This window comes from Salmo salar, chromosome 16, assembly GCF_965601325.2.
Source record: "Salmo salar chromosome 16, fSalSal1, whole genome shotgun sequence".
NCBI classification, from domain to species: domain Eukaryota; kingdom Metazoa; phylum Chordata; class Actinopteri; order Salmoniformes; family Salmonidae; genus Salmo; species Salmo salar.
Window position 1 is genome coordinate 10,055,321 of NC_138306.1, and position 26,998 is coordinate 10,082,318.

The following is a 26,998-nucleotide window of genomic DNA, read 5'->3' on the forward strand; positions in this document are numbered from 1 at the left end:
TCAGTGCGGATGTTGCTTCTGGTTGGGAAATGTACGAGCACTGTGGGGATGACGACGTCGATGCACTTATTAATGAAGCCGGTGACCGATGTGGTAAACTCCTCAATGTTATTAGATGAATCCCTGAACATATTCCAGTCTGTGCTAGTAAAAAAGTCCTGTAACTTAGCATCCACTTCATCGGACCACTTCCGAATTGAGCACATCACTGGTACTTCCTTAACTTCTATGGGCTACGTGGGACGCTAGCGTACCACCCGCGGTACACACTATCAACAGCCAGTGAAATATCAGGGCGGCAAATTCAAAACAACAAAATCTCATAATTCAAATTTCTCAAACATAGAACTATTTTACACCATTTTAAAGATACACTTCTCCTTAATCCAACCACATTGTCCGATTTCAAAAGGCTTTACGGCGAAAGCATAAAGTTAGATTATGTTAGGACAGAGCCTAAACAAGAAAAACCACACAGACATTTTCCAAGCAGGAGAGGCGTCACAAAAACCAGAAATACAGCTAAAATGAAGCACTAACCTTTGACGATCTTCATCAGATGACACTCCTAGGACTCAATGTTACACAATACATGTATGTTTTGTTCGATAAAGTTCATAATTATATCCAAAATCCCCATTTTACATTGGCGCGTGATGTTCATAAAATATTTTGCCTCCAAAACTTCCGGTGAATGAGCACAACAATTGACAAAAATACTCATCATAAACGTTGATAAAATATTAAACTGTTATTCAAAGAATTATAGATAAACATCTCCTTAATGCAACCGCTGTGACAGATTTCAAAAAAGCTTCACGGGGAAAGCACACTTTGCAATTATCTGAGTACAGCGCTCAGAAAACCAAACCAGCAATACAGATACCCGCCATTTTGGAGTCATCTAAAATCATAAATAGCATTATAAATATTCACGTACCTTTGATGATCTTCATCAGAATGCACTCTCAGGAATCCCAGGTCCACAATAAATGTTGTTTTGTTCGATAAAGTCCATAATTTATGTCCAAATACCTCCTTGTTGTTTGCACGTTCAGTAAGCTACTCCAAATGTAGGAAGTGCGCCAAAAATTTCACGACGAAAAGTCAAAAAAAGTTATATTTACGTTCGTAGAAACATGTCAAACGTTGTATAGCATCAATCTTTAGGGCCTTTTTAACATAAAACTTCAATAATATTCCAACCAGACGATTCCAATGTCTTGAAAAATGTTATGGAACACAGCTACCTCATCACGTGAACGCGCGCCACTGAACTCATTTCAGTCACCAACTTCCCGGCCTTCTTGTTTGCTCTCTGTTCACTGCAAAAGCCTGAAACAAGGTTCTAAAGACTGTTGACATCTAGTGGAAGCCTTAGGAAGTGTAAAATGAACCCTAAGTCACTGTGTGTTAGATAGGCAATGACTTGAAAAGACTACAAGCATCAGATTTCACACTTCCTGGTTGGATTTCTCTCAGGTTTTTGCCTGCCATATGAGTTCTGTTATACTCACAGACATCATTCAAACAGTTTTAGAAACGTCCGAGTGTTTTCTATCTAAATCTACTAATAATATGCAAATATTTGACTCTGGGCCCGAGTATTAGGCAGTTTACTCTGGGCACGCTTTTCATCCGAAAGTGAAAATACTGCCCCCTATACCTTAAAAAGTTAAAGTGCATGTTACATTACATTACATATACTGAACAAAAATCATGTAAAATGTTGGTCCCATGTTTCATGAGCTGAAATAAAAGATCCCATAAATATTCCATACGCACAAAAAGCTTATTTCTCTCAAATGTTGTACACAAATTTGTTTACATCCCTGTTAAGTGAGTATTTCTCCTTTGCCAAGATAATCCATCTACCTGATGGGTGTGGCATATTAAGAAGCTGATTAAACAGCATGATCATTACACAGGTGCGCCTTGTGCTGGGGACAATAAAAGGCCACTCTAAAATGTGCAGTTTTGTCACACAACACAATGCTCAAGTTTTGATGGAGCGTGCAATTGGCATGCTGACTGCAGGAATGTCCACCAGATCTGTTGCCAGAAAATGTAATGTTCATTTCTCTACCATATGCCAAAGTCGTTTTAGAGAATTTGGCAGTACGTCCAACTGGCCTCACAACCACAGACCACATGTTACCTCGCCAGCCCAGGTCCTCCACACTTGTGGGATCATCTAAGACCAGCCACCTGAACAACTGATGAAACTGAGGAGTATTTCTGTGTACAATAAAGCTCTTTTGTGGGGGAAAACTCATTCTGATTGGCTAGGCCTGCCTCCCCATTGGGTGGACCTGGCTCCCAAGTGGGTGGACCTATGCCCTCTCAGGCCCACCCCTAACCATTCATGTGAATTCCTTAGATTAGGGCCTAATTTATTTATTTCAATTGACTAATTTCCTTATATGAATTGTAACTCAGTAAAATCATTGAAATTGTTTCATGTTGCGTTTTATATTTTTGTTCAGTGGAGATTCAGACTTGAAAATGGTTATATGGTTCAGTCATCAGCCAGCTTTTGACATTCTTTTTAAAATAAGTTCTGGTCGGTATAGTTTGTTCCACTCAGCACGCCGGTATATCTTACTGGATAGACTCTTACATTTGAAACAGTCAATATAATAGTAACAGGCACTGGTATTGCAGCAGATGCTGGTTTGGATTCTATACAGTATTTGATGTTCTGTCAATACTTTGGCTTATTATGACCTGCTGGAATCTGGAACTAATCATCTGCATGGAAGGGAATGTTTCAGGAAATGATTACATGTGCACATTCATTGTCTCTGAGCAGGTGCTGGATATATATATATATATTTTTTTTTTAAATAATACATTTCAAAAATAAGAGGTGAAAAGAGACTCATATAATGCTTTCTCTTATGTGTTTCTCAAGTTGGCGTCTAGCTCAATAGCACTTATGTTAAAGCACTAGTGATGGGAGGCTTTTTAGTTTGAATCCAGGGTGGTATACACACACTGCTGTTGTGCCCGGAGCAAGGCACTTAAACCCCACTGAAGCTGTATGGAGCAATAAATGGATAGTGTGTACAATTAGAAAGCGTATAATTAGCCCTGGGATGAAAGCATCTGCCATGTGACGGATTAGTATGTGTCCTTGTCATGTGACAGGGGAACAAGGGAAATGCTGAAGGAATTTGTAAGGAGCGTTTCTCCTTAAAACACAATTGCGGTGTGTGCGAGCATGTGTACATACGTACATGTGTGTGCACGTTGTAACTGCCATCGTTAATGCAGTAAAGGACAATGTCTTATGTGTGTGTGTGTGTGTGTGTGTGTGTTACTTACGCTATGTGCGCGCTCTCTCTCCAGAGCTGTACGCAGGGTGAGGACAGGCTGACCATCCTGTGTACCACTCCCTCCCTGAAGGACCTGGGCCTGCAGCCTCCTGTGGTCACCAAGGTGGCGTTCGTCCTGGATGGTTTCACCGTGCCCCAGTTTGACCTACTCTATGTAGAGGACCCTCGCTTCGAGGACTTCCAGAGACCCACCGTCACATCCAAAGGCAACAAGAGCATCCTAGAGATTAAGGTGAGAGATGTCAGATCATTAAAAGTCATGGCACCTTTTTGTTCCCCAACTGGGTTTCAATTGAGCTCCTGAACTGGCTGAATTTAAGGGGAATTGACTCGGACAATATTAAGGTGAGACGTGAGGTCCTTTCTCCCACATCCCCATTCCCCCTCGTCCCTTTCCCCACCACCACCTCTCCATGCAAGGCTCTATGATTACCTTTTTGACAAGGACCACGTGTGTGCCTAAGTTGAAAAATGTACAGTAGTTGCACACAAAGAAATGTAAGAGCTCAATGAAAAAAATTTGAGGTAATAAAGCACAGAACAATATGAAGGCGCATATGCAAGTAAAAGGGTCGCACTGTAAAGCCCTGCCATGATAATAATTATTAAGGTTGGGGTCAGTGCAATTACCAATGCATCCATTCAGAAAATGAATTAAAATTGGAGAATTCCTCATTTAAAACAAATGGCGCTTGCAGTTTCTCTTCTGGAAGAGAGTTTCAGTTGACCTCCTGAATGGAAATGGAATTGAACCCTGATTGTAGCTTGTTGTACTTTGCTCTCCTCGACACCCTTCCACTGACTCACCCTCGCCGTCTGAGGTGGGAAGGAAACAATACTGGGGGCGGGGGGGGGGGGTTGTATACTGAAAGAAAACAGGAAAAGGAGTCCGTTTCCCATCGCTCACCCCCTACATTTCCCTCACTCACTCCTCCGATCCCTCTCCTCTGTGTATTCTCTCCATCTCACTGCATTGTCTCAGGTTCCCGAGGTCAAAGCCCTTGACATATTAATGGCGTGTTTCAAATGTGCAACCTAATTTTTCTGGGTAGAAAAACATATATTTTTTTTTACAATGAAAACAATTATAGCTTTTTTTTTTTTTTTTACTGAGGCGGCCCGATGGTTAGTGACAGCTGTGTGGAACAGGTCTCACAGGATCCTGGGTCGGCTTTTTTCCCAGGCATGACCTTGGCCCCATGGCTTAATCCAGCCCCTGCCCCTCCTTTCCCTCTCAGTAACCTTCCAACCCCCATCTAGGTCCCAGATGAGCTCCCATGAGCCCCCATTACCCCAGGGACACCGAAGGCCCTGGGTTGCACTGTTATAGGGTACATTTGGGGGCCATCTGATATCTTTACCCCAAAATGTCAGCCAATCAGTAAAGGCTACTGATAATGTTATTAGTCTTGGCTGGTGTAGAGCTCTTATCCCTACAGATCATTCCATGGGAAGGTAACAAGCATCTTAGCCCAGATTAGCACCACACACTCTGTTTGTTTTGATAGACTGTTTGATGCCTGGCAGAAATTGTATAGTTGTTCTCTTTATGGGATATGTTGCTTTCAATGACTCGTAACCACACATTAAATGTCACACACAACCTCAGAGTACAGACATGAGATGACACGTGTTGAGATGAGATGAGAGATTGTACATATTATGCAATATGCTTTGTATATGTTAAAATACTGTTGATATTAGAGTTTGTTATTGTCTCAGTGGTCGTGTGTGCGTATGCGGGGGGATTGTGAAACAAGGACCTTTTCCCTCGTGGTGACATTTCCCACATCCCCATGAGGACAAAGGCTATTTTAAGTTTAGGATTAGGGTAAGGGTTAGTGGTTGGGGTTAGGAGTTAGGTTTAGGGTTTTGGTTACGGGTTAGGGTTGTAGTAAGGGTTAAGTTTAGGGTTAAGGGTTAGAGAAAATAGGATTTTGAATGGAAATACATTTTATGTCCCCACGAGGATAAAAGAACATGCGTGTGTGCGTGTGTGCGTGTGTGTGTTCACATGCACTGCACTAGTTGACGCATATACACAGTGAGGTTTGGGAACAGGTGCGGCCCTCCACTCTGTGTCAAATCTGAAAATCCCAGGCTGTCACGCGAGGAATGTGATCATTCTTTTTATTGCCTTCTGCTATACTCATACAGCACAACCAGGCAGAGTGAGAGGCAACTGAGGTGTGTGTGTGTGTGTGTGTGTGTGTGTGTGTGTGTGTGTGTGTGTGTGTGTGTGTGTGTGTGTGTGTGTGTGTGTGTGTGTGTGTGTGTGTGTGTGTGTGTGTGTGTGTGTGTGTGTGTGTGTGTGTGTGTCAACCAAGCAGTTTGAGAATAAACCATCAGGCGACAGTGTTGAAGTTGAGACAGTAACATTAGAGACTGAAGGAACCAGACCATTTTACAGTCCTAGAGCCAAGTGAAATGTGTGTGAGGGAGGGAGTGTCAGAGCATGTGAGAGTAGCCAAGGCAGTCCGGGTGAGGGTGAGATTCCTTCCTTCAAAAATCCTCTCTTCCCGTCTGAAGAGCCCTCATCGACAAAAGGGTTAGTTATTTTGTATGCAGATGCAGAGAGGCTGTTGTCCCTGTCCTGGAGAGAGGGGTCACAATAACAGTAGTGACACCACAACCAGTGCCTCAGTCACTTCCACTGGAACCAGTTTTTGAGCAAGCCTGCATGCATGTCTCTGTGTGGATATTGTAGGACTCACTGGGGATAATGTAGTACATAGGATTTTATACTGACTCCATTTATCCCTTTCCCCTTCTTTCTAAATCTCCATATCCCCATTTCCAGGTGCCAGGTCGTGTGGATGTGGAGGCGATGAAGGGGGAGTTGCTGAAGGTGTCGAACAGGACCTGTGAGAGTGTGACTGTGGTGGGTAACACCCTGGAGTGTACTGTCCCCATGGAGCTACGGGATGCCACCAATGAACTGGAGGTGGAGGTGAGGACAGGCACACACACACACACACACACACACACACACATAGACAGAGAGAGACAGAGAGAAAGAGAGAGACCCAGTACAGACACATGGACAAAAATACACTCCCTTCCAGCTAAACTCTCAGTGAACATTTCCAAACTGGTTCCATTAGGTTTCCACTGAGTCCCCTCATCACCCCTAGTTAAACATTAGTGAGACCCCCCCCCCCCCCCCCCCTACCTTCCCTTGGATCGCTGAGCCCTCCACTTCAACCCTTCACTTGAAACAGCCCCTTGTCTACAGAGACCACTTCAGACCACCACAGACCCCCCCCCCCCAGTCTAGCAGCCCCCACTCCACAGCTCAATAAAGGCCTCGGTTGGGCTGCCACTGCATCCATAGAGAGGGCTCTGTGTGTGGTGTGTGCGTGCGTGCATGCGTGCATTTGTGTATGTGTCCATGACGACGGCGTTGTGCGTGCAAGCGTGTGTGCTTGAAGCATGTGTGTGTGTCGTGTGTGCATCCTGAGTGTTTGTATTGACAGTCCCTGCTTTGATAGATCATACAGTCATTTTTATCGTTCTGCTGTCTGGCATTTTATTACCACTAGGCGGGTAAATCCACGGATATCTCTGCATTTCTCCTGGCATTCTATCAACACCTCAACTTTTACTGGAATGTTCAACTCAGACTTCCAGTATCTCACAAAAAGTGGATCTCACTCAAATACTATTTATTTCACATATAAAATGCTTATGAATGTAATAACAATAGATTGTTAACCATAAACGTTTGACTTTCCACATGATTTAACCCTTAAACGTTACAGCAACATTGAGCTGGGGCCTCATTTGTAAACATTGTGTGCACACTAACAGTTTCTAATGGTTGAAGTCTCGCAGTAGTAGCTTTGTGCAAATGGGTAATATATGACTCATGTATCGCTCATAATCAAAACAGGTAGCCTAGTTAAATATAATAACAAAATGCAAACATTTGCCGTTGGTGATAAGAGTTTCTTATCTTTGCTTTCGAAAATAATAGTTGTACATCTCACTCACTGTTCTCCTCTCCTTTCTGTGTGTGTGTATTATGTGTGTAGTGGCGTCAGGCATCGTCTTCAGTGAGTCTGGGAAGAGTGATGTTGGCCCATGAACAGGATTACAGAGGTCTGATAGCTGGCTGTGTTTGTGTCAGCCTGTTACTTCTTCTGCTGCTCGCTCTATTCATCTGGAAAAGGAGGAACAAGCACATTGACGGTACGTGTGTAATTATATAAATGTGATATACAGGATTTACTGTGTTTTTGTTTGCGTGGGTTTTGTGTGCGCGTGTACGTTTGCATGTGTGTCCACCTCCTACCAGCTGTGTTGGGCTTTGGGGTTGGGATGGCTGTGGGGTTGTTGGAGATGTGCTGACTGGCTGGTCATGATGGGAGAAATGGTGGAGCGCTCTGTCCTTCTCCTTCAATGACTGTGTTCTCTCTCTCTCTCTCCCTCCACCACTCCCTCTCTCCCTTTCTCTGGTCCTACCTTCTCCCTCTACCTTTACCCCATCTTTCCCTATCTCTCACCTCTCTCTGCCACCCCTCTCTTCCCTACATCCCATCACATTCCCTACATCCAATCCTCTACCTACCTCCCTCCCTCTCTCTCTCACCCCCCCACCCCCTCCTCTCCCCCTCTCCATCTCTCTGGTCTCTAGATCTGGCTGAGGGTAAGGTTTGGTATGATGGCCGGGCTCACATTCAGCACTTGGACATGTTGGCAAACGCCCGAAGCGTCAGCCCTACTAACGAAATGGTGTCCCACGAGTCGGTGGACTATAGAACCACTCTGCTGGAGGGTACGTTTCCCGAACAAAACACCATGGTCCTAATCCTAACACTAACCCTGTCCTAACACTACCGCTGACCTTATAACCCTGTACTAACAATGCCCGCTTTCCTTTCCTAAACTTAAAGTGGCAATTTGTGTTTGAAACAATTCCAAATTGTACTCGACTGCCATTGTTTCGGTAAAAAGTTGAGGAATGGGGCTGGAGGAATGTAACGACTCTCAAGTTCATAGTCAGAGCTATGGATGCATTGGCAGACCATCCATGATCTCAACGTTACAGATGTAACCATGTTTTGAGGCTGTACAGTGTTTGTTTACATTTGCTTTGCTTATAAACACTGGAGTAAAACAAGTTTCTATTTTGGGTTATGACAGTTGAGCAAAGCTTATGAAGTATTTATACATTATATTCTTCAAGAATCAATAGGTACATATCATTCATTTATAACAAAACAAATGTGATGTAGCAACTGCAGATTGCCCCTTTAACTTCTAACTCGTAAGTTCATAACCCAGAGATGGGCTGCAACCTCTAAGGACTAGAGTTGTCCATCCCTGCATGAACCTCTTTCAGTATAACCCTAACTGTTTCCACTCATTCGAGCAACACTGACATAAAGGGAAAAAAGTAACGTAACTACCTTTCTCACTTTCCTCTGCATGTAATGGGCAGGGCTCAAGTTCTCCCTCGTCCGTTCTGTAACCATGACTCTCTCTGGCATCACTCTGTGATCATATGACCTAACGTTGACCTCTAACCCCCGACCCCTGTAGTAATTGACCTTTGGCTATATTGTTTCAGACCAGGGCGTGGAGAGGCCAGAGTCGTGCAGGGGGGCTCCCCCCATCTACGGGGGCCATGGGGAACTCCTGTCCCCCAGGCTGGGGCTGGGTGGAATGGGGATGGGGATAGGTCTGGGGGTGGAGAGGGAGCTGGTGTCCCCTCTCCTGTCGGCCTCGGTCCACATCGACACGTCCCAGCTGCACCCTGACCTGCTGAAGGAGGTTCAACATGTGGTCATCGCCAGGGAACACCTGCTGTTACACCTAAACCAGGTCATAGGCAGAGGTGAGTGGGATGATCATACATGTGTCTGGGATACATGGATAGACATGTACAGGGATACATGGATGGATGGATGGATGGATGGATGGATGGATGGATGGATGGATAGTCCAGGGGGCAGGAAGGGGACAGGGGGAGCAGGTAGCTGCCTAGTGGTGGCTATTCAGCAGTCTGATGGTCTGGGGGTAGAAACTATTGGCCACTCTGACAGTTTTTGTCATGATTCTCCTATACTGCCAACGTCTGAGTGATGGAAATGGGGAGAACAGGCCATGGCTCAGGTGGCTGGGGTCCTACCTCTTCCCTGTAGGCGTGTCATCATTTTGGGGAATCAGGCCTACTACTGTCATGTCGTCAGCGAACTTGATGATGGGGTTGGAACTGTGTCTACTATACATACCTTTGATACATGAAAAGACGCCCACATCCATGAACACACACACATTACCTTAACGTACACCAAATGGCCAAAAGTATCTGGTCACCCCTTCAAATGTTTTCAGCTGAAAGATTCCCTGAGCTTACCCATGATGTTGCCCAACGATTTAAGGCAATAAGTCATAGTTTAAGTCAAAGTACACTAGATATACAAAAGTATGTGGACAACCCTTCAAATGAGTGGATTCGGCTATTTTAGCCACACCTGTTGCTGACACGTGTATAAAATAGAGCACACAGCCATGCAGTCTCCATAGACAAATATTGGCAGCAGAGTGGCCTTACTGGAGAGCTCAGTGACTTTCAACGTGGCACCGTCATAGGATGCCACCTTTCCAACAAGTCAGTTTGTCAAATCAAATTTCTGCCCTGCTAGAGCTGCCCCGGTCAACTGTAAGTGCTGTTATTGTGAAGTGGAAATGTCTAGGAACATCAACGGCTCAGCCGTGAAGTGGTTGGCCACACAAGCTCACAGAATGGGACCACCGAGCGGTGAAGATCATAGCGTGTAAAAATCTGTCTGTCCTCAGTTGCAACACTCACTGCCGAGTTCCAAACTGCCTCAGGAAGCAAGGTCAGCACAAGAACTGTTCGTCGGAAGCTTCATGAAATGTGTTTCCATGGCCGAGCAGCCCCACACAAGCCTAAGATCACCATGCGCAATGCCAAGCGTCGGTTGGAGTGGTGTAAAGCTCGCCGCCATTGGACTCTGGAGCAGTGGAAACGCGTTCTCTGGAGGGATGAATCACGCTTCACCATCTGGCAGTCCGACTAACAAATCTGGGTTTGGCGGATGCCAGTAGAACGCTACCTGCCCGAATGCATTGTGCCAACCGTAACATTTGATGGAGGAGGAATAATGTTTTTCATGGTTTGGGCTAGGCCCCTTAGTTCCAGTGAAGGGAAATCTTAACGCTTCAGCATACAATGACATTCTAGACGATTCTGTTCTTCCAACTTTGTGGCAACAGTTTGAGGAAGGCCCTTTCCTGTTTCAGCAGGACAATGCCCCTGTGCACAAAGCGAGGTCCATACAGAAATGGTTAGTCGCGATCTGTGTGGAAGAACTTGACTGGCCTGAACAGAGCCCTGATCTCAACCCCATCGAACACCTTTGGGATGAATTGGAACACTGACTGTGTGCCAGGCCTAATCGCCCAACATCGGTCCCAGACTTCACTAATGCTCTTGTGGCCGAATGGAAGCAAGTCCCCGCAGCAATGTTCCAACATGTAGTGGAAAGCCTTCCCAGAAGAGGAGTGGAGGCTGTTATAGCAGCAAAGGGCGGACCAACTCCAAATGTATGCCCATGATTTTGGAATGTTCGACAAGCCAGTGTCCACATACTTTTGGCCAAGTAGTGTATACTCAGACACACTTATAAAGACTTTAGCGGATCTGTAGGTCTCAACCATGGTAATATCAGAATCCATCCCCATAGGGCATACACCTAAATACAGTATTCACCATGTTAGAGCTTATTGACCAACATTATCAAACCACCAGGTTTGACATTCAGATATAAAAACAGAAAAAGGAGAAAGGCCTTTCTCTGTTATTAACATCCGCACAATGTTCAAGGACAATGCTCCCCAAAAAATCCCCCCTCCCCCTTGACTCGGCCCTCAGGGAAGCCTGGAGATTCCGAAGCAGGATTATGGGGTGGCGTGGGATGATTTATTCCCGGGTAGAATTCCGAGCACCATTGTTTATCCGTGTGGTGTAACCCGAGCCCTCAGTGCATCTGCAAGGATCGTGATGGGAGAACACCTCAGAGTTCTCTACACTCCCTAGCTTTAATAGCCCAACACCCCTGCAAAGCTGCACTGAGCCCTCCAGACCACATATAATAAAGGCCACAGTAACTCAGATATGGGGAGATATAGCCTCTAATGAACCCTACTGAGCTAAACTGAATGAATGGGCACCTCAAGTAGAGGTTTATAGAAGTAATCTAGACTTCAACAAAGGGGAATCTAGCTTTTCAGCCTGCCTGACTCCCCTGAACAAGGCAGTTAACCCACTGTTCCTAGGCCGTCATTGTAAACAATAATTTGTTCTTAACTGACTTGCCCAGTTAAATAAAGGTTAAATTAAATAAATAAAAATTGCTCCATTGACTTACTGGTCTAAAGAAATATGTCCATAAACAAACAAGGGTTTCAGCATCAAGCATTCCTTTAACAGCGGGTACTCTTTTTCTAGCTTATTTTTGACCCCCAATTGAGCTTCATCTATTCTTATGTTTCTCTCTCTTTTTTCTTCACAGGTCACTTTGGCTGTGTGTTCCATGGGACCTTGTTAGAGGCTGACGGTCAGAAACAGCACTGTGCCATCAAGTCCCTCAACCGTGAGTACAGACCACAGCATGGCCAAAAGAACCACATCACAAAGTCACTTGACCAGGTTGTGTTTAGACACAAAACGAGAGAAAACCTTTTGAAGCTAAGGGGTTCCGACTTGGACGTGGTTGGATGATAAAAAACAAGAAAGGCCAGATCTTTGTCTTGAACATGGCCGAAGATACATTAATAATGCTAAGAGGAGCTACACCATGGATTCCATTTGAAACACACCTGACTAACCATGTCCACAATTCAACCATCTAAGCAGAATCCAACCTCAGCCATCCCCTATTCATTCATTCAAATCTCATAGCTATGATGTGATATGATATGATATCATAGCAACAACGCAATGCCACAATAACATTAGAGGGCCTTATCTCATTCCAGCTGGGCTGACACACAACACACACACACACACACACACACACACACACACACACACACACACAATGACACACACAATGACACACACAGCCACAGCGGTGTGGCCTGTGGAAGGATGATTGAGATGAATGGGCTCCTGGCGACGAGGATGACATTAGGGTCCCCCTGTCTCTAATCGTGTAACCTGTCACTTTACCCTGAGAGATTAATGTCCTTGATAAGGCTTTGGTGAGATCTGCCGCTGGACTGGTGGTAACCCATAGCGATTGAGGGCACTCGGCTGGTAACCCATAGCGATAGAGTTGCCTCTGCCTTTCGTTTAGACGTTGTTCTCTGAGCCTTGGCCTTCTCATTGAGTTTACAGTGACCTAAAGTTCCCCAGGGAACTTTAAAGTAAAAGAAGTTCCCTGGGGAACTTTGTCACTGTCATGGCAAAGACACAGTGCTTTCGGTGAATATTGTAGGTGATGTCACCATGTTGTTTCTGCAATACATAAAAGTGTAGATTAAACTCTTGCAGCTTAACAGCCTTATTGTCCTCTTTTTTTAACTCCGCATTAAATGGCAAGTCTTCTTTCTCCGTTTGAGTGTGTCGTCATCTGGTAGTTCCAGTGAAAGGGCAATCAGCTGTTTTATCTTAGCTAAATGAGATTCCGTTTTAAACGAGATTAGAAGAGAGGGGAGGGGGAAAGAGCAGTGACACCAGGAGCACTGATTCGATTGGGTAATGGGAGTGTTGCGTAGTGGTTGCCTATAGGTTTGGTTTAGGGTCACAGTCCCAATGCTCAGACAGCCTGAAGACTGGCTCCTCATGGGCTGCTAACAGCGGTAGATAACTAAGGTTTAGATGGCACGGTAAAGAGATTTAGGTTGATGGCTTCAGGGCCTGTTTTATTTGCATTTTTGTTGGTGGCCCATCAAGCAATGCATGATTATAATACAGACTTTAATGTCAGGATTTTGTAAAAGAGAATGTGTTCTCTTTTCAGTAACTTGGTTAAATAAAGGCAATAAGTAAACAAGTCATTCTGTAATATCTTGCCGGTTGTCAGGGATCACTGACCTGGAGGAGGTGTCTCAGTTCCTGAAGGAGGGGATCATCATGAAGGACTTCAGCCACCCCAACGTGTTGTCTCTCCTGGGGATCTGTCTGCCCACTGAGGGCTCTCCTCTGGTGGTGCTGCCATACATGAAGCACGGAGACCTCAGGAACTTCATACGGGACGAGACACATGTACGATACACACACACACACACACACACACACACACACACAGGAATAAAGCGCAGAAGCAGTATTTTCCGTGTGTGAGCTTTTCTTTCTGTATTTGTGTGTTTTACTTCCTATATTAAGTATTTTTTCCCCCAACACCAGTGGATACATTTGGGATGTGTATCTCACCTCCACCCTCTTCCTTGTTTCTTTAGAACCCCACAGTGAAGGACCTGATGGGCTTTGGTCTTCAGGTGGCCCGGGGCATGGAGTATCTGGCCAGCAAGAAGTTTGTCCACAGAGACCTAGCCGCAAGGAACTGCATGTAAGATCTGGAACCAACTGTCAAATGCAATCTCAAACAGTCAGTGTGTGAAAGTGTACTCATCTTTGTAGTGAGAGAGGCATACAGTCATGCATACTTTGAGATTCCGCATTGTAAAAGACGCCACTTTGGCTCCAACCATTACAAGATAATATAAGAATGTTCGGATCCAACATGGCTGTCAGTTTCCCTAGCGCTGTTTGTATACTGTAAAGCTGTTGTTGACCCCATCCCTCTCTCTCCTAGGCTGGATGAAAGCTTCACAGTGAAGGTGGCAGACTTTGGCCTGGCCAGGGATGTGTACGATAAGGAGTACTACAGCATCCACAACAAGAGTGGAGTCAAACTACCTGTCAAGTGGATGGCCCTGGAGAGCCTGCAGACACACAAGTTCACCCCAAAGTCAGATGTGGTGAGAGACTACCCAAGCACACACATCAAATCAAAATAAAATCAAATGTTATTGGTCACATACACATATTTAGCAGATGTTATTGCGGGTGTGGCGAAATACACATAAATCCAAAAGTAAAATCATGGAATTAAGAAATATATAAATATTAAGACGTGCAATGACTAAATTACAGTAGAATAGAATACAGTACATACATATGAAATGAGTAAAGCAGTATGTAAACATTATTAAAGTGACTAGTGTTCCATTATTAAAGTGACCAGTGATTCCATGTCTATGTATATAGGGCAGCAAGAGCAAGGTGCAAGGTTGAGTAACCGGGTGGTAGCCGGCTAGTGATGGCTATTTAACAGTCTGATGGCCTTGAGATAGAAGCTGTTTTTCAGTCTCTCGGTCCCAGCTTTGATGCAGCTGTACTGACCTTGCCTTCTGGATGATAGCGGGGTGAACAGGCTCTGACTCGGGTGGTTGATGTCCTTGATGATCTTTATGGCCTTCCTGTGACATCGGGTGCTGTAGGTGTCCTGGAGGGCAGGTAGTTTTCCCCCTGGTGATGCGTTGGGCAGATCGCACCACCCTCTGGAGAGCCCTGCAGTTGTGGGCGGTGCAGTTGCCGTACCAGGCGGTGATGCAGCCCACCAGGATGCTCTCAATTGTGCATCTGTAAAAGTTTGTGAGGGTCTTAGGGGCCAAGCCAAATTTCTTCAGCCTCCTGAGGTTGAAAAGGCGCTATTGCGCCTTCTTCACCCCACTGTCTGTGTGGGTGGACCATTTCAGATCATCAGTGATGTGTATGCAAAGGAACTTGAAGCTTTCCATATTCTCCACTGCGGCCCGTCAATGTGGATAGGGGCGTGTTCCCTCTGCTTTTATATGTCCACAATCAGCTCCTTCGTTTTGTTGACGTTGAGGGAGACGTTATTTTCCTGGCACCACTCCGCCAGGGCACTGACCTCCTGCCTGTAGGCTGTCTCGTCGTTGTTGGTAATCAGGCCTACTATAGTTGTGTCGTCTGCAAACTTGACAATTGAGTTGGAGGTGCGTGTGGCCATGCAGTCATGGGTGAACAGGAATCTGAGTACGCAACCTTGTGGGGCCCAGTGTTGAGGATCAGCGTAGTGGAGGTGTTGTTGCCTACCTTCACCACCTGGGTGTAGCCCGTCAGGAAGTCCAAGACCCAGTTGCAAAGGACGAGGTTCAGACCCAGGGCCCCAAGCTTGATTATAAGCTTAGAGGGTACTATGGTGTTGAAGGTTGAGCTATAGTCAATGAACAGCATTCTTACATAGGTATTCCTCGTGTCCAGGTGGGATAGGGCAGCGTGCAGTGCAATGGCGATTGCATCGTCTGTAGAGCTATTGGGGCGGTAAGCAAATTGAAGTGGGTCTAGGGTGTCAGGTAAGGTAGAGGTGATATGATCCTTAAACAGCCTCTCAAAGCAATTCATGATGACAGAGGTGAGTGCTACGAGGCGATAGTCATGCACACACACTCAGGCACACACACTCAGGCACACACATGCATGTACCATACCAGTCAAAGGTTTGGACACACCTACTCATTCAAAGGTTTTCTTTATTTTTACTATTTTCTTCATTGTAGAATAATAGTGAAGACATCAAAATTATGAAATAACATAATAAATCATGTAGTAACCCACTTTTTTTAACAAATTAAAATATATTTTATATTTGAGATTCTTCAAAGTAGCCACCCTTTTTGACTTGATGACAGCTTTGCAGACTTTGGATTTTCTCAACAAGCTTAATGAGGTAGTTACCTGGAATGCATTTCAATTAACAGGTGTGCCTTGTAAAACGTAAATTTGAGGAATTTCTTTCCTTCTTTTTGCGTTTGAGCCAGTCAGTTGTGTTCTGACAGGGTAGGGGTGGTATATAGAATATAGCCCTATTTGGTAAAAGGCCATGTTCATATTATGGAAAGAACAGCTCAAATAAGCAAAGAGAAACGACAGTCCATCATTACTTTAAGACATGAAGGTCAGTCAATCAAGAACATTTCAAGAACTTTTGCAAAAACCATCAAGAACAGTTGCAAAAACCATCAAGCACAATGATGAAACTGGTGCTCATGAGGACTGCCACAGGAAAGGAAGACCCAGAGTTATCTATGCTGCAGAGGATAAATTCATGAGAGTTAACTGCACGTCAGATTGCAGCCCAAATAAATGCTTCACAGAGTTCAAGTAACAGACACATCTCAACATCAACTGTTCAGAGGAGACTGTGTGAATCAGCCCTTCATGGTCGAATTGCTGCAAAGAAACCATTACTAAAGGACACCAATAGGAAGAGACTTGCTTGGGCCAAGACACACGAGCAATGTACATTAGACTGGTGGAAATCTGTCTTTTGGTCTGATGAGTCCAAATTTGAGATTTTTGGTTCCAACCTCTGTGTCTTTGTGAGACGCAGAGTAGGTGAACGGATTATCTCCTATGTGTGGTTCCCACCGTGAAGCATGGAGGAGGAAGTGTGATGGTGTGGGGGTGCTTTGCTGGTGACACTGTCAGGGATTTATTTAGAATTAAAGGCACACTTAACCAGCATGGCTACCACAGCATTCTGCAGTGATTCGCCATCCCATCTGGTTTGCGGTTAGTGGGACAATTTGTTTTTCAACAGGCCAATGACGCAACACACCTCCAGGCTGTATAAGGGCTATTTGAACAAGAAGGAGAGTGATGGAGTGCTGCATCAGATGACCTGGCCTCCACAATCACCCGACCTCAAACCAATTGAGACAGTTCGGGATGAGATGGACTGCAGAATGAAGGAAAAGCAGCCAACAAGTGCTCATCATATGTGGGAACTTCTTCAAGACTGTTTGAAATGCATTCCAGGTGAAGCTGGTTGAGAGAATGCCAAGAGTGTGCAAAGCTGTCATCAAGGCAAAGGGTGGCTACTTTGAAGAATCTAAAATTAAAATATATTTTGATTTGTTTAACACTTTTTTGGTTAGTACATGATTCCATATGTGTTATTTCATAGTGTTGATGTCTTCACTTGTAGAAAATAGTAAAAAATAAAGAAAAAAATGAATGGGTAGTTGTGTCCAAACTTTTGACTGGTACTGTATATACGCTACTACTCACTCCTTCATTCACTTACAGTATTACGTAATCACTCTCCCGTCTATTCTAACACACACACGATGATAACCTGTGATAAATAAGTAGCAAACTTAATTCTTTGGAACTTAATCAGAGCTCCATCCTCTCAACCCCTCGAACTGCACTCTACCTTAACAAACCACCACTGTACTGTTCCCTCTCTGGTTGAGGTATATAGGTTTAGCTTGTCTCTCTCTGCTACAGTATCTGTCTGTTATCTCACTAAGGTTAGCTGATTTTAACACTCCTCCTGGCTGGCTGCTCTCTTCACTGAAGGCCAGAAATAATCTCATTAGGACTGACTTGGCCTGTGTTCGAAATGACACCCTATTCCCTATATGGTGCGCTTCTTTTGACCAGGACCCATAGGGAACAGAGTGCCATTTCAGATGCAGCCTGTGATGTACTGTGATGTGATCTGATGTGTAATTGGTCCAGCTGGTGTTCAATGTTTCAGTGGTCATTTGGCGTGTTGCTATGGGAACTGATGACCCGGGGAGCCCCGCCGTATTCTGACGTCAACTCTTTCGACATCACTGTGTTCCTACTGCAAGGGAGACGGCTGCTGCAGCCAGAGTTCTGCCCTGACCCACTGTGAGTGAACACACACACAAACACACATACATATACAGTACGCACGCACATCACGCATGCACGCTTGTACACACACACACAGACACACACACAAACACACAGGTAGTGCACACACACACACTGTGAGTGGAAAGTGTGTATGTGTGTGTGTGTCCTGGTCACACACACACACTCATAAACAAACACACATATATACTTACACCCATCAAGCTAATACCCAACCACTCCCAAATATAATGTGCAGACAGATGCTTTCATTACTAATAAAAGTGTATTCATACGCACACATATGCCCACTCACACTCCTGTGTCTTTCACCTTGACCAATGTACATAGGGATGGCTCAGTGCTGCTTGTCCTTGACAGAGACATTGAGATGAACATAGGCCCATTGTTAACACTACCCTTACATACTGCATGATCTGCTTGAAGAAAAAGACTGAGACAGACAGACATGCAGACAGACATGCAGACAGACATGCAGACAGGGAGGGAGGGAGGGAGGGAGGGAGGGAGGGAGGGAGGGAGGGAGGGAGGGAGGGAGGGAGGGAGGGAGGGAGGGGAGGGAGTAAACTATAAAGCATATATAACTACTGAATCAATCAGGTCACTACAGACATGAGATCCTCCTTAATCTCCCCCAATCTGTAAAACAACACGTTTCCAAATACGAACTACGATTATTTCGTGAAAATAAGTGAAAATAAAATACTATCTCCCTATTAATCTCCGCAAGTCAGGGGGAGATTTCAGGTGAGGGGTAAATCATAGTATAGATTCAGCCAAGCGGAGAGCAAAACGGAATGATCCATAACCATTCATATGAGTCTTTATTCATGAACATTCACTGACATACAGTATTTCCAGAATGAAAGGGGCCCTGTGGCAAAACGGTCAAAACTACACTGAACAAAAATATAAACGCAATGTGAAGTGTTGGTCCCATGTTTCATGAGCTGAAATAAAATATCCCCGAAATGTTCTACATGCACAAAAAATGTATTTCTCTCAAATGTTGTGCACAAATGGGTTTACATCCCTATTAGTATGCACTTCTCCTTTGCCAAGATAATCCATCCACCTGACAGATGTGGCTTATCAAGAAGCTGATTAAACAGCATGATCATAACACAGGTGCACCTTGTGCTGGGGAAAATTAAAAGACCACTTTAACATGTGCAGTTTTGTCACACAACACAATGCCACAGATGTCTCAAGTTTTGAAGGAGCGTTCAATTGGCATGCTGACTGCAGGAATGTCCACCAGAGCTGTTGCCAGAGAATTGAATGTTCATTTCTCTACGATAAGCCGCCTCCAACATCGTTTTAGAGAATTTGGCAGTATGTCCAACCAGCCTCACAACCACAGACCACGTGTAACCATGCCAGTCCAGGACCTCCAAATCCGGCTTCTTCACCTGCGGGATCGAGACCAGCCACCCGGACAGCTGATGAAACTGAGGAGTATTTCTGTCTGTAATAAAGCCTTTTTGTGGGAAAAAAAGCTCATTCCGATTAGCTTGGCTTGGCTCCCCAGTGGGCGGGCCTCGCTCTCATGTGGGTGGGCTTATGCCCTCCCAGGCCCACCCATGGCTGTGCCCCTGCCCAGTCATGTGAAATCCACAGATAAGGGCCTAATTTATTAATTTCAATTGGCTGATATCCTTATATCAAATCAAATTTGATTTGTCACATACACATATTTAGCACATGTAATTGCGGGTGTAACAAAATGTTATATGAACTGTAACTCAGTAAAATTGTTGAAATTGTTGCATATGACATTATATTTTTGTTCAGAATAAATTTGGCTACTAAATATCTAAGTGAGCAAAACCTATGTACATAACTGTATTTCACCTGCATATAGGCTTATCCATGCATCAACATTTAATCCTAACCACCTCCCCTCCCTTATCTCCCACCCCAGGTATAACGTGATGGTCGAGTGCTGGCACCCCAAGCCGGAGAGGAGGCCCACCTTCTCAGAGCTGGTGTCCCTTATCAACGCCATCTTCTCCAGCTTCAGCGGAGAGCACTACATCCTTCTCAACACCACCTATGTCAACATAGACAAGATGAGCCCCTACCCCTCCCTCATCTCCTCATCCTCCTCTTCCTGCTCCACCCCTCAGGACCACCCCCTGGAGCGAGACTGCTGCACCTGAGAGAGAGGGAGCGATGGAGGGAAAGAAAGAGAGAGAGAGGGAGAGATGAAAGAAAAATAGTTAAGTAGAAAAGGAGAGGGAATGGGGAGAGATTGAAGACAAGGGGGTGAAAGGAGGGTAGGAAAAGAATGAGGTTGACAGAGTAAGAAAGAGGGAGAAAAGAGTGGGCTTGAGGCGGCGAAGACGTTGGGTCGCTTGGGAACTGTATGTGACTGACAGATAGACACTGGACAAACTCTGTGTACGCTGGCTGAGAAAAGACAGTTTAAGGACACTGACTCGTGCCGTGCCTACTTCACGTGTGTGTAATGTATGTATACTGACCAATGACCAACCAAACAAACATCACTGTACGCCTGAGGCCTGTATGAACTGTTAGGTCGATCTTGGCCTCCCTCTGCTCTTAAACCTAGAACTTGCTCTAGACCCTCCCATGACCTTTTACCCTGGTATGCCCTTGGAGCCTGACTTCAGGAGGTCAGGCTTCTCGTCTCTCTCTACCACATACAATTTGGAGAAATAGGAGAACCTTTTCAATGAACAAAGCCTATAGAATTCTATAGAAGCACATTGTGACTCGCCCAACATTTCAACAACTCCCGTGCCAAAGAGAGACCGGATGATTTTTGGAGACATTTCCGCTTGTTAATGGGTAGCATGTTTATGGCGATATGGTGAAGGGCCTCCAGGTTTTTTTCCCCCTCGGCATAAAATTCTTTACACCATCATCCGCACTGCCACTGAATTCCCCTCTCTTCCCACCTCTCCTCGCATGCATCCCTAAGCACTAGGACTGAATGAAGAAAGTCCCAGCTCCAGCCTCCAGGTGATGTTCTCACTAACCGAGGTGGCAGTGCAGATTGGCTGGCAGAAGGAACAATTTGCTGCCCGTGTGCAGTAGGCTACACTGGATACTTCTTTATGTGTGTAATTATCTTTGACGATTCTCTTTTGATGTGCTTCTTTCAAAACATCTCGCTGCTTCATTGCTGTGAGTGACTCACCTTTTAGGAATCTGCAGATGTTTCCCAGTTGTAAGGTGTTTTTTTTTGCCTTTCGGTTGGTAACACTTTGACCCGAACCGGCCTGTCATAATGTCTACATAGCATGTGTCGTAACAGTTCATGCAAGCTCAGCCTGAAAACAACTGACGTAATCATGTTTTAGACTTCAGAGAGTCAAGCGGGGGAAATTGGAGACATGTTGGAACATTTGATGGTTTTTGGCATCATAGTACTACGTCAGTTGGAACAAGTGTTTTTACTGTCAATCATGACTTCATCATGGCATTGGTGCATACTGCTACGTCGACATTTTGAAAGACCACTTCAAGTTAAAACGGGACCATTTTGCCTCTCCTTTGTGAAGCGTTTGTCTTTTTTACTATGGCTGCTGTTATGTTATAAATGATCAGGCCAGCAATGGACAGATATGAATGTTTGCTCAAATAAATGTTATAAGAGCTGTACTATATTTTTTATGATGCCTTTTATTATGAAAATGAGCCTAAATAAATGGTCGGTCCAATAGAATAATGCCCGAACTGAGCAGTGGTGCCACAACAACGACCAATCAACTTCAGTGACTGAACCACTGCCTTTTGTACAAAAATGATAAAGGTTAACACCTCTGTGGATGTGTCTTCTATATGTAGGATTTAACTGTGGTAAATGTGTGTGTATGTATACTGTATGACAGGTGATCGTTCTAGGTACAGCACAGTACAAACAATAGATACTGTACAGTCATTGAACACCTGGAGCTAGCAAGTTCACGTCCTTAACTATTAGAGTGTTCTAGATGTTCCTATTGGTAACTAAATGGCTTGTAAATCCATGACTTTTGGCCATTAATATGCCATTGACCTCACTGTCAGTGCAGTGTGAGCGTATATATGAACCACTGTTTAGGGATCGTCCATGAAAATAGTGATGGTACATATGTTGTTACTATGTTATGTCATCTGACTGACTCAGTGTAATAAAACTATATTATCAGTGTGGACATGTCAAATACTGTAGCTTATTATCATTGTCTGTACATTCTTTATTTGACCAGGCAAAGGCCTTCGGAAAGTATTCAGACTCCTTGCCTTTTCCCACATTTTGTTACATTACAGACTTATTCTAAAATTGATTACTTTTTTTTTTTAATCATCAGCAGTCTACACACAATAGCCTATAATGACAAAGTAAAAACAGGTTTTTTGTATTTTTGCAAATATATTATAAATAAAAAACTTAAATACCTCATTTATATAAGTATTCAGACCCTTGCAATGAGACTCGAATTTGAGCTTTTGAGCTTTTCCAGTGATCATCGTTGAGATGTTTTTACAACTTGATTGGAGTCAACCTGTGGTAAATTCAATTGATTGGACATGATTTGGAAAGGCACACACCTGTCTATATAAGGTTCCACAGTTGAAGGTGACCAAGAACCTGATGGTCACTCTGGCAGAGCTCTAGATTTCCTCTGCGGGGATGGGAGAACCTTCCAGAAGGACAACCATCTCTGCAGCACTCAACCAATCAGGCCTTTATGGTAGAGTGGCCAGACGGAAGCCACTCCTTAGTCAAAGGCACATGACAGCCTGCTTGGAGTTTGACAAAAGGCACCTAAAGACTCTCAGACCAGGAGAAACAAGATTCTCTGGTCTGATGAAGCCTAGATTGAACTCTTTGGCCTGAATGCCAAGCCTCATGTCTGGAAGAAACCTGGCACCATACCTATGGTGAAGCATGGTGGTGGCAGCATCATGCTGTGGGGATGTTTTTCAGTGGCAGGGACTGGGAGACTAGTCAGGATCGAGGCTAAGATAAACGGAGCAAAGTACACAGAGATCCTTGATGAAATCCTGCTCCAGAGCGCTCAGGACCTCAGACTGGGGTGAAGGTTCACCTTCCAACAGGACAACAACCGTAAGCACACAACCAATACAACGCAGGAGTGGCTTCGGGTGAAGTCTCTGAATGTCCTTGAGCGGCCCAGCCAGAGCCTGGACTTGAACCCTATCTAACATCTCTGGAGAGACCTGAAAATAGCTGTGCAGCAACTCTCCCCATCCAACCTGACAGAGCTTGAGAGGGTCTGCAGAGAAGAATGGGAGAAACTCCCCAAATACAGGTGTGCCAAGCTTGTAGCGTCACACCCAAGAACAATCGATGCTGTAATCGCTGCCAAAGGTGCTTCAACAAAGTACTTAGTAAATGTGATATTTCAGTTAAAAAAATGTATTTAATCAATTTTAGAATAAGCCTGTAACAACAACATTTGGAAAAAGACAAGGGGTCTGAATACTTTCCGAAGGCACTGTATGTTACATATGCTGCCTCAGTCATTCTACTCATTGCCTCCTCTACCTACTGATAGCTTCAGAGTATCCACTGGGTGGATGGGTGGATGGCTTAATATCTGTCCACCAAGGAGTCAAGTGTCTTCAGTTTCAAATTCATTTATTTAACATTTATTTAACCAGTGGCTTCAGTTTCAAATTCATTTATTTAATCAAGACATCTCCTGAGGGAGAGAACCGAAATATAGAAAAACCTGGAGGTGTCACGTCCTGACCATAGTAAGATGTTATTTTCTATGGTAGAGTAGGTCAGGGCATGACAGGGGGTGTTTTTCTATGTTTTCGATTTCTATGTTCAGGTTCTAGTTTTGTATTTCTATGTTGGGGTTGTTTGGGATGATCTCCAATTAGAGGCAGCTGGTCCTCGTTGTCTCTAATTGGAGATCATACTTATGTAGGTTTTTTTTTCCACCTGGGTTTGTGGGAGATTGTTTTTGAGTCAGTGTATGTTTCACCTTTGCATCACGGTTTGTTGTTTTTTGTTATTCAAGTTTATATGTATTGCATAGTTTCACAGTGTAAATAAAATGTGGAACGACACACACGCTGCACTTTAGTCCGCTCCTCCTTTCGACAAGCGTGACAGAATCTCCCACCACAAAAGGACCAAGCAGCGTGCCCAGGAGGAGCAGGGATCCTGGACCCGGGAGAGGAAAGAATGGAGGACGTCCTGGACCTGGGAGGAGGTAATGGCAGGGGACAAGACCCTGCCATGGAAGCAGGTGGAGACAGCGAGGGAGGAACGGCAACGTTACGAGGAACTAGCACGGTAACGACGGAAGCACGAGAGGCACCCCCAAAATAAATTGGGGTGGGGAGCACACGGGGAGATTGGCGGAGTCAGGGTGGAGACCTGAGCCAACTCCCTGTGCTTACCGTGGGGAGCGAGTGAAGAAGCAAGCACCGTGTTATGCGGTGATGCGCACTGTGTCGCCAGTGCGTATTCACAGCCCAGTTCGTCCTGTGCCAGCTCCCCGCGTTTGCCGGGCGAAAGTAAGCATCCAGCCAGGACGGGTTGTGCCAGCTATACGCTCAAGACCTCCAGTGCGCCTCCACGGTCCAGTATATCCTGTGCCTGTCCCACGTACCCGGCCTCAAGTGAGTCTATCCAGCCTGGTACGTCCTGTTCCTGCTCCTCGCACTCGCCCTGAGGTGCGTGTTACCAGTCTGGCGCCACCTGTGCCAGCCCCACGCATCAGGCCTCCAGTGCGCATTCCCAGTCCGGAGCTTCCGGGTGACAGTTCCCAGTCCAGAGCTTCTGGCGACAGTTCCCAGCCCGGAACCTCCTGAGACGGCCTGCAGCCCGGAACCTCCAGCGGCGGTCTGCAGTACAGAGCCTCCGGCGATGATCCACGGTCCGGTGGCACAGAAGCAGAGTGATCAGCAGGTGGAGCGGGGGTTACGCCCCGAACCGGAGCCACCTCCTCTGTTGGAGGATCCGCGGGATAAGAAGGTTATGTGTACTGCACCAGAGCCGCCATAGACAGTAGTTACCCACCCTACCCTCCCTTTTGTTTTTTGTTTTTATTGGGGGGGGGGGTTTGTTGTTGTTTTGTTTAGGTGCGGTCGGAGTCCGCAATTATAGGTGCCCAGGATACTGGGTTTTATGACCCTATGTTAACAAAGTGTTTAAAAAAAGTAACATTTGAATGGTAGTGGACACTGAGTTTGACTGATTGGAACTCTTGTTTGGATAACATGTAGGAGTATACATTTACGACCCGTACCTTTTGTCTCTGTCATGTTAGCTTTGTTCTCACTCCTTCAGCCTTCTCTGCTCTCATTGGCTAGTGGTGACCTCTGACCCCTCACCTTTCTTTACCCTCTTCTCTTTTGTATTGCTGTCTAGACGAGCCTGGAGTTTCCCTCTGTATAGCCTGGCCGTGACCAAAGCTTTCATTACAGGTCATCCTCTCAGAGTTGCTTGGTGACCCTGGATCTGAGTTGTTTTCACGACAGCACACCGTAGCAACGGAAAACAAAAAACGAATGTTTCTAATTGGGCAAGTTCAGATATAGCCTCCTCGTTTCAGTCAGTTTAAAGACGCTTTCTTCCTATTCGTGCTTACTGAACAAGACCTTGTTTGAGAATGATCTGTCTTTGCCTATAGCCTAATCATGCCACACTGGTCTTAGTTAAAAGGTCATCATATGGTTGATAGATAAAGGAGAGGACCTCTGAGTGCCAGTGCTCTTCAGTTATGTACTAATCAGTTACTCTGTAAAGGCTGGAGCCTGCACCCTGTTTCTCTCATTCTCTTTCTTACTCTCTCTCTCTCTCTCTATCCTTTTGTATTTCTTTATCTTTCTCTTTTCGACACACATACACAAAGAAAGAACAGGTGTATGTTAGGTGGGCACAGCTCAGTTCAGGTATATATGTCATCGGATGATTCAGCACCTTTGGAATGCAATGCTGGACACACTGCACTAGTACCCCCCCCCCCCCACTAGTCTCCTGAGGTGGAAAAGGTGTTGTTGTGCCCTCTTCACGACTGTCTTGGTGTGATTGGACCATGATTGTTTGTTGGTGATGTGGACACCAAGGAACTTGAAACTCTCGACCTCCCCCCAACCCCATGCCAACTGATAATGAACCTATCCCAACCTCTCCTCAGCACCCATTCTGACCTACTGAGTCAACACACTCTCATTAAGCCACTAATGTGCTTTGGCAAAGAGCATTGGCAAGAGAGAGATTTAGGAGATATATTTAAAGGTACACAACTCCTTCTATTCATTATCAACCAATCACTCATAGTTCTAATACTTTACGCTGTTTTTCTTTTGGAGGTATGTAAATTATTCTGATTATTGAATCTGATAAATCAGTACAGAACAACTCGCTTGAGATGTGAGTTTTTGGGGTATAGATGCCCCCTATTGGTACTCTGCCACTCTTGCAGCTAAAGAACCATTATTATTTTCTGCTGATTTGCCAACCTAATGTATAAATGAATTAACACACACATGTTTTGTCTAAGACCATTTTCATAAGAGAAGAAAGCCTCTTCTATAGCACCGGCAATTTCCCCAATATATTTCACAATTCCTAGGTTCTACATTTGGATGAGATTAGGTGAACTTCAACACCTTTATCTATAATTCAAGAACTTGGAGGTCACTCTGTAGATGAACACATCTCAGATGATACCTACAGGCTGATGGATCTTGGCCTGCATCAAACATTCCTCCCTCCACACACATTCTGCATCAAGGTCGTCCAACTCAACCCCAGACATGAGCCGAATAGCATCTGTGTCCCAAATGGCACCCTATTTCCTATATAGTGCACTACTTTTGACCAGGCCCCATAGAGCTCTGGTCAAAAGCAGTGCACTGTACGGGGAATAGGGTGCCATTTGGCGCAGACTCAGACTGCCCCTGGTATAAAGTAAACAAGACTAATTAGAAGATGGGTTGGATATAACTGTATTCCAGAGTTTAGGTT

General features: G+C 44.9%; 1 protein-coding gene across 1 annotated transcript in view; it reads left to right on the forward strand.

Annotated features, from left to right (window-relative positions):
• The window catches only part of LOC106573120 (hepatocyte growth factor receptor), a 78,325-nt gene extending 56,131 nt beyond the window's left edge, over window positions 1-22,194 (forward strand). The window contains exons 11-21 of the mRNA XM_014147829.3: window positions 3,352-3,570; window positions 6,139-6,288; window positions 7,373-7,529; window positions 7,975-8,115; window positions 8,911-9,177; window positions 11,882-11,962; window positions 13,397-13,578; window positions 13,773-13,882; window positions 14,129-14,294; window positions 17,888-18,024; window positions 19,955-22,194. Coding sequence (XP_014003304.1) covers window positions 3,352-3,570; window positions 6,139-6,288; window positions 7,373-7,529; window positions 7,975-8,115; window positions 8,911-9,177; window positions 11,882-11,962; window positions 13,397-13,578; window positions 13,773-13,882; window positions 14,129-14,294; window positions 17,888-18,024; window positions 19,955-20,192 — 1,848 coding nt within the window. The 3' untranslated portion in view covers window positions 20,193-22,194. The remainder of the gene's footprint in view (window positions 1-3,351; window positions 3,571-6,138; window positions 6,289-7,372; window positions 7,530-7,974; window positions 8,116-8,910; window positions 9,178-11,881; window positions 11,963-13,396; window positions 13,579-13,772; window positions 13,883-14,128; window positions 14,295-17,887; window positions 18,025-19,954) is intronic.
• The last annotated feature ends 4,804 nt before the right edge of the window (window positions 22,195-26,998 follow it).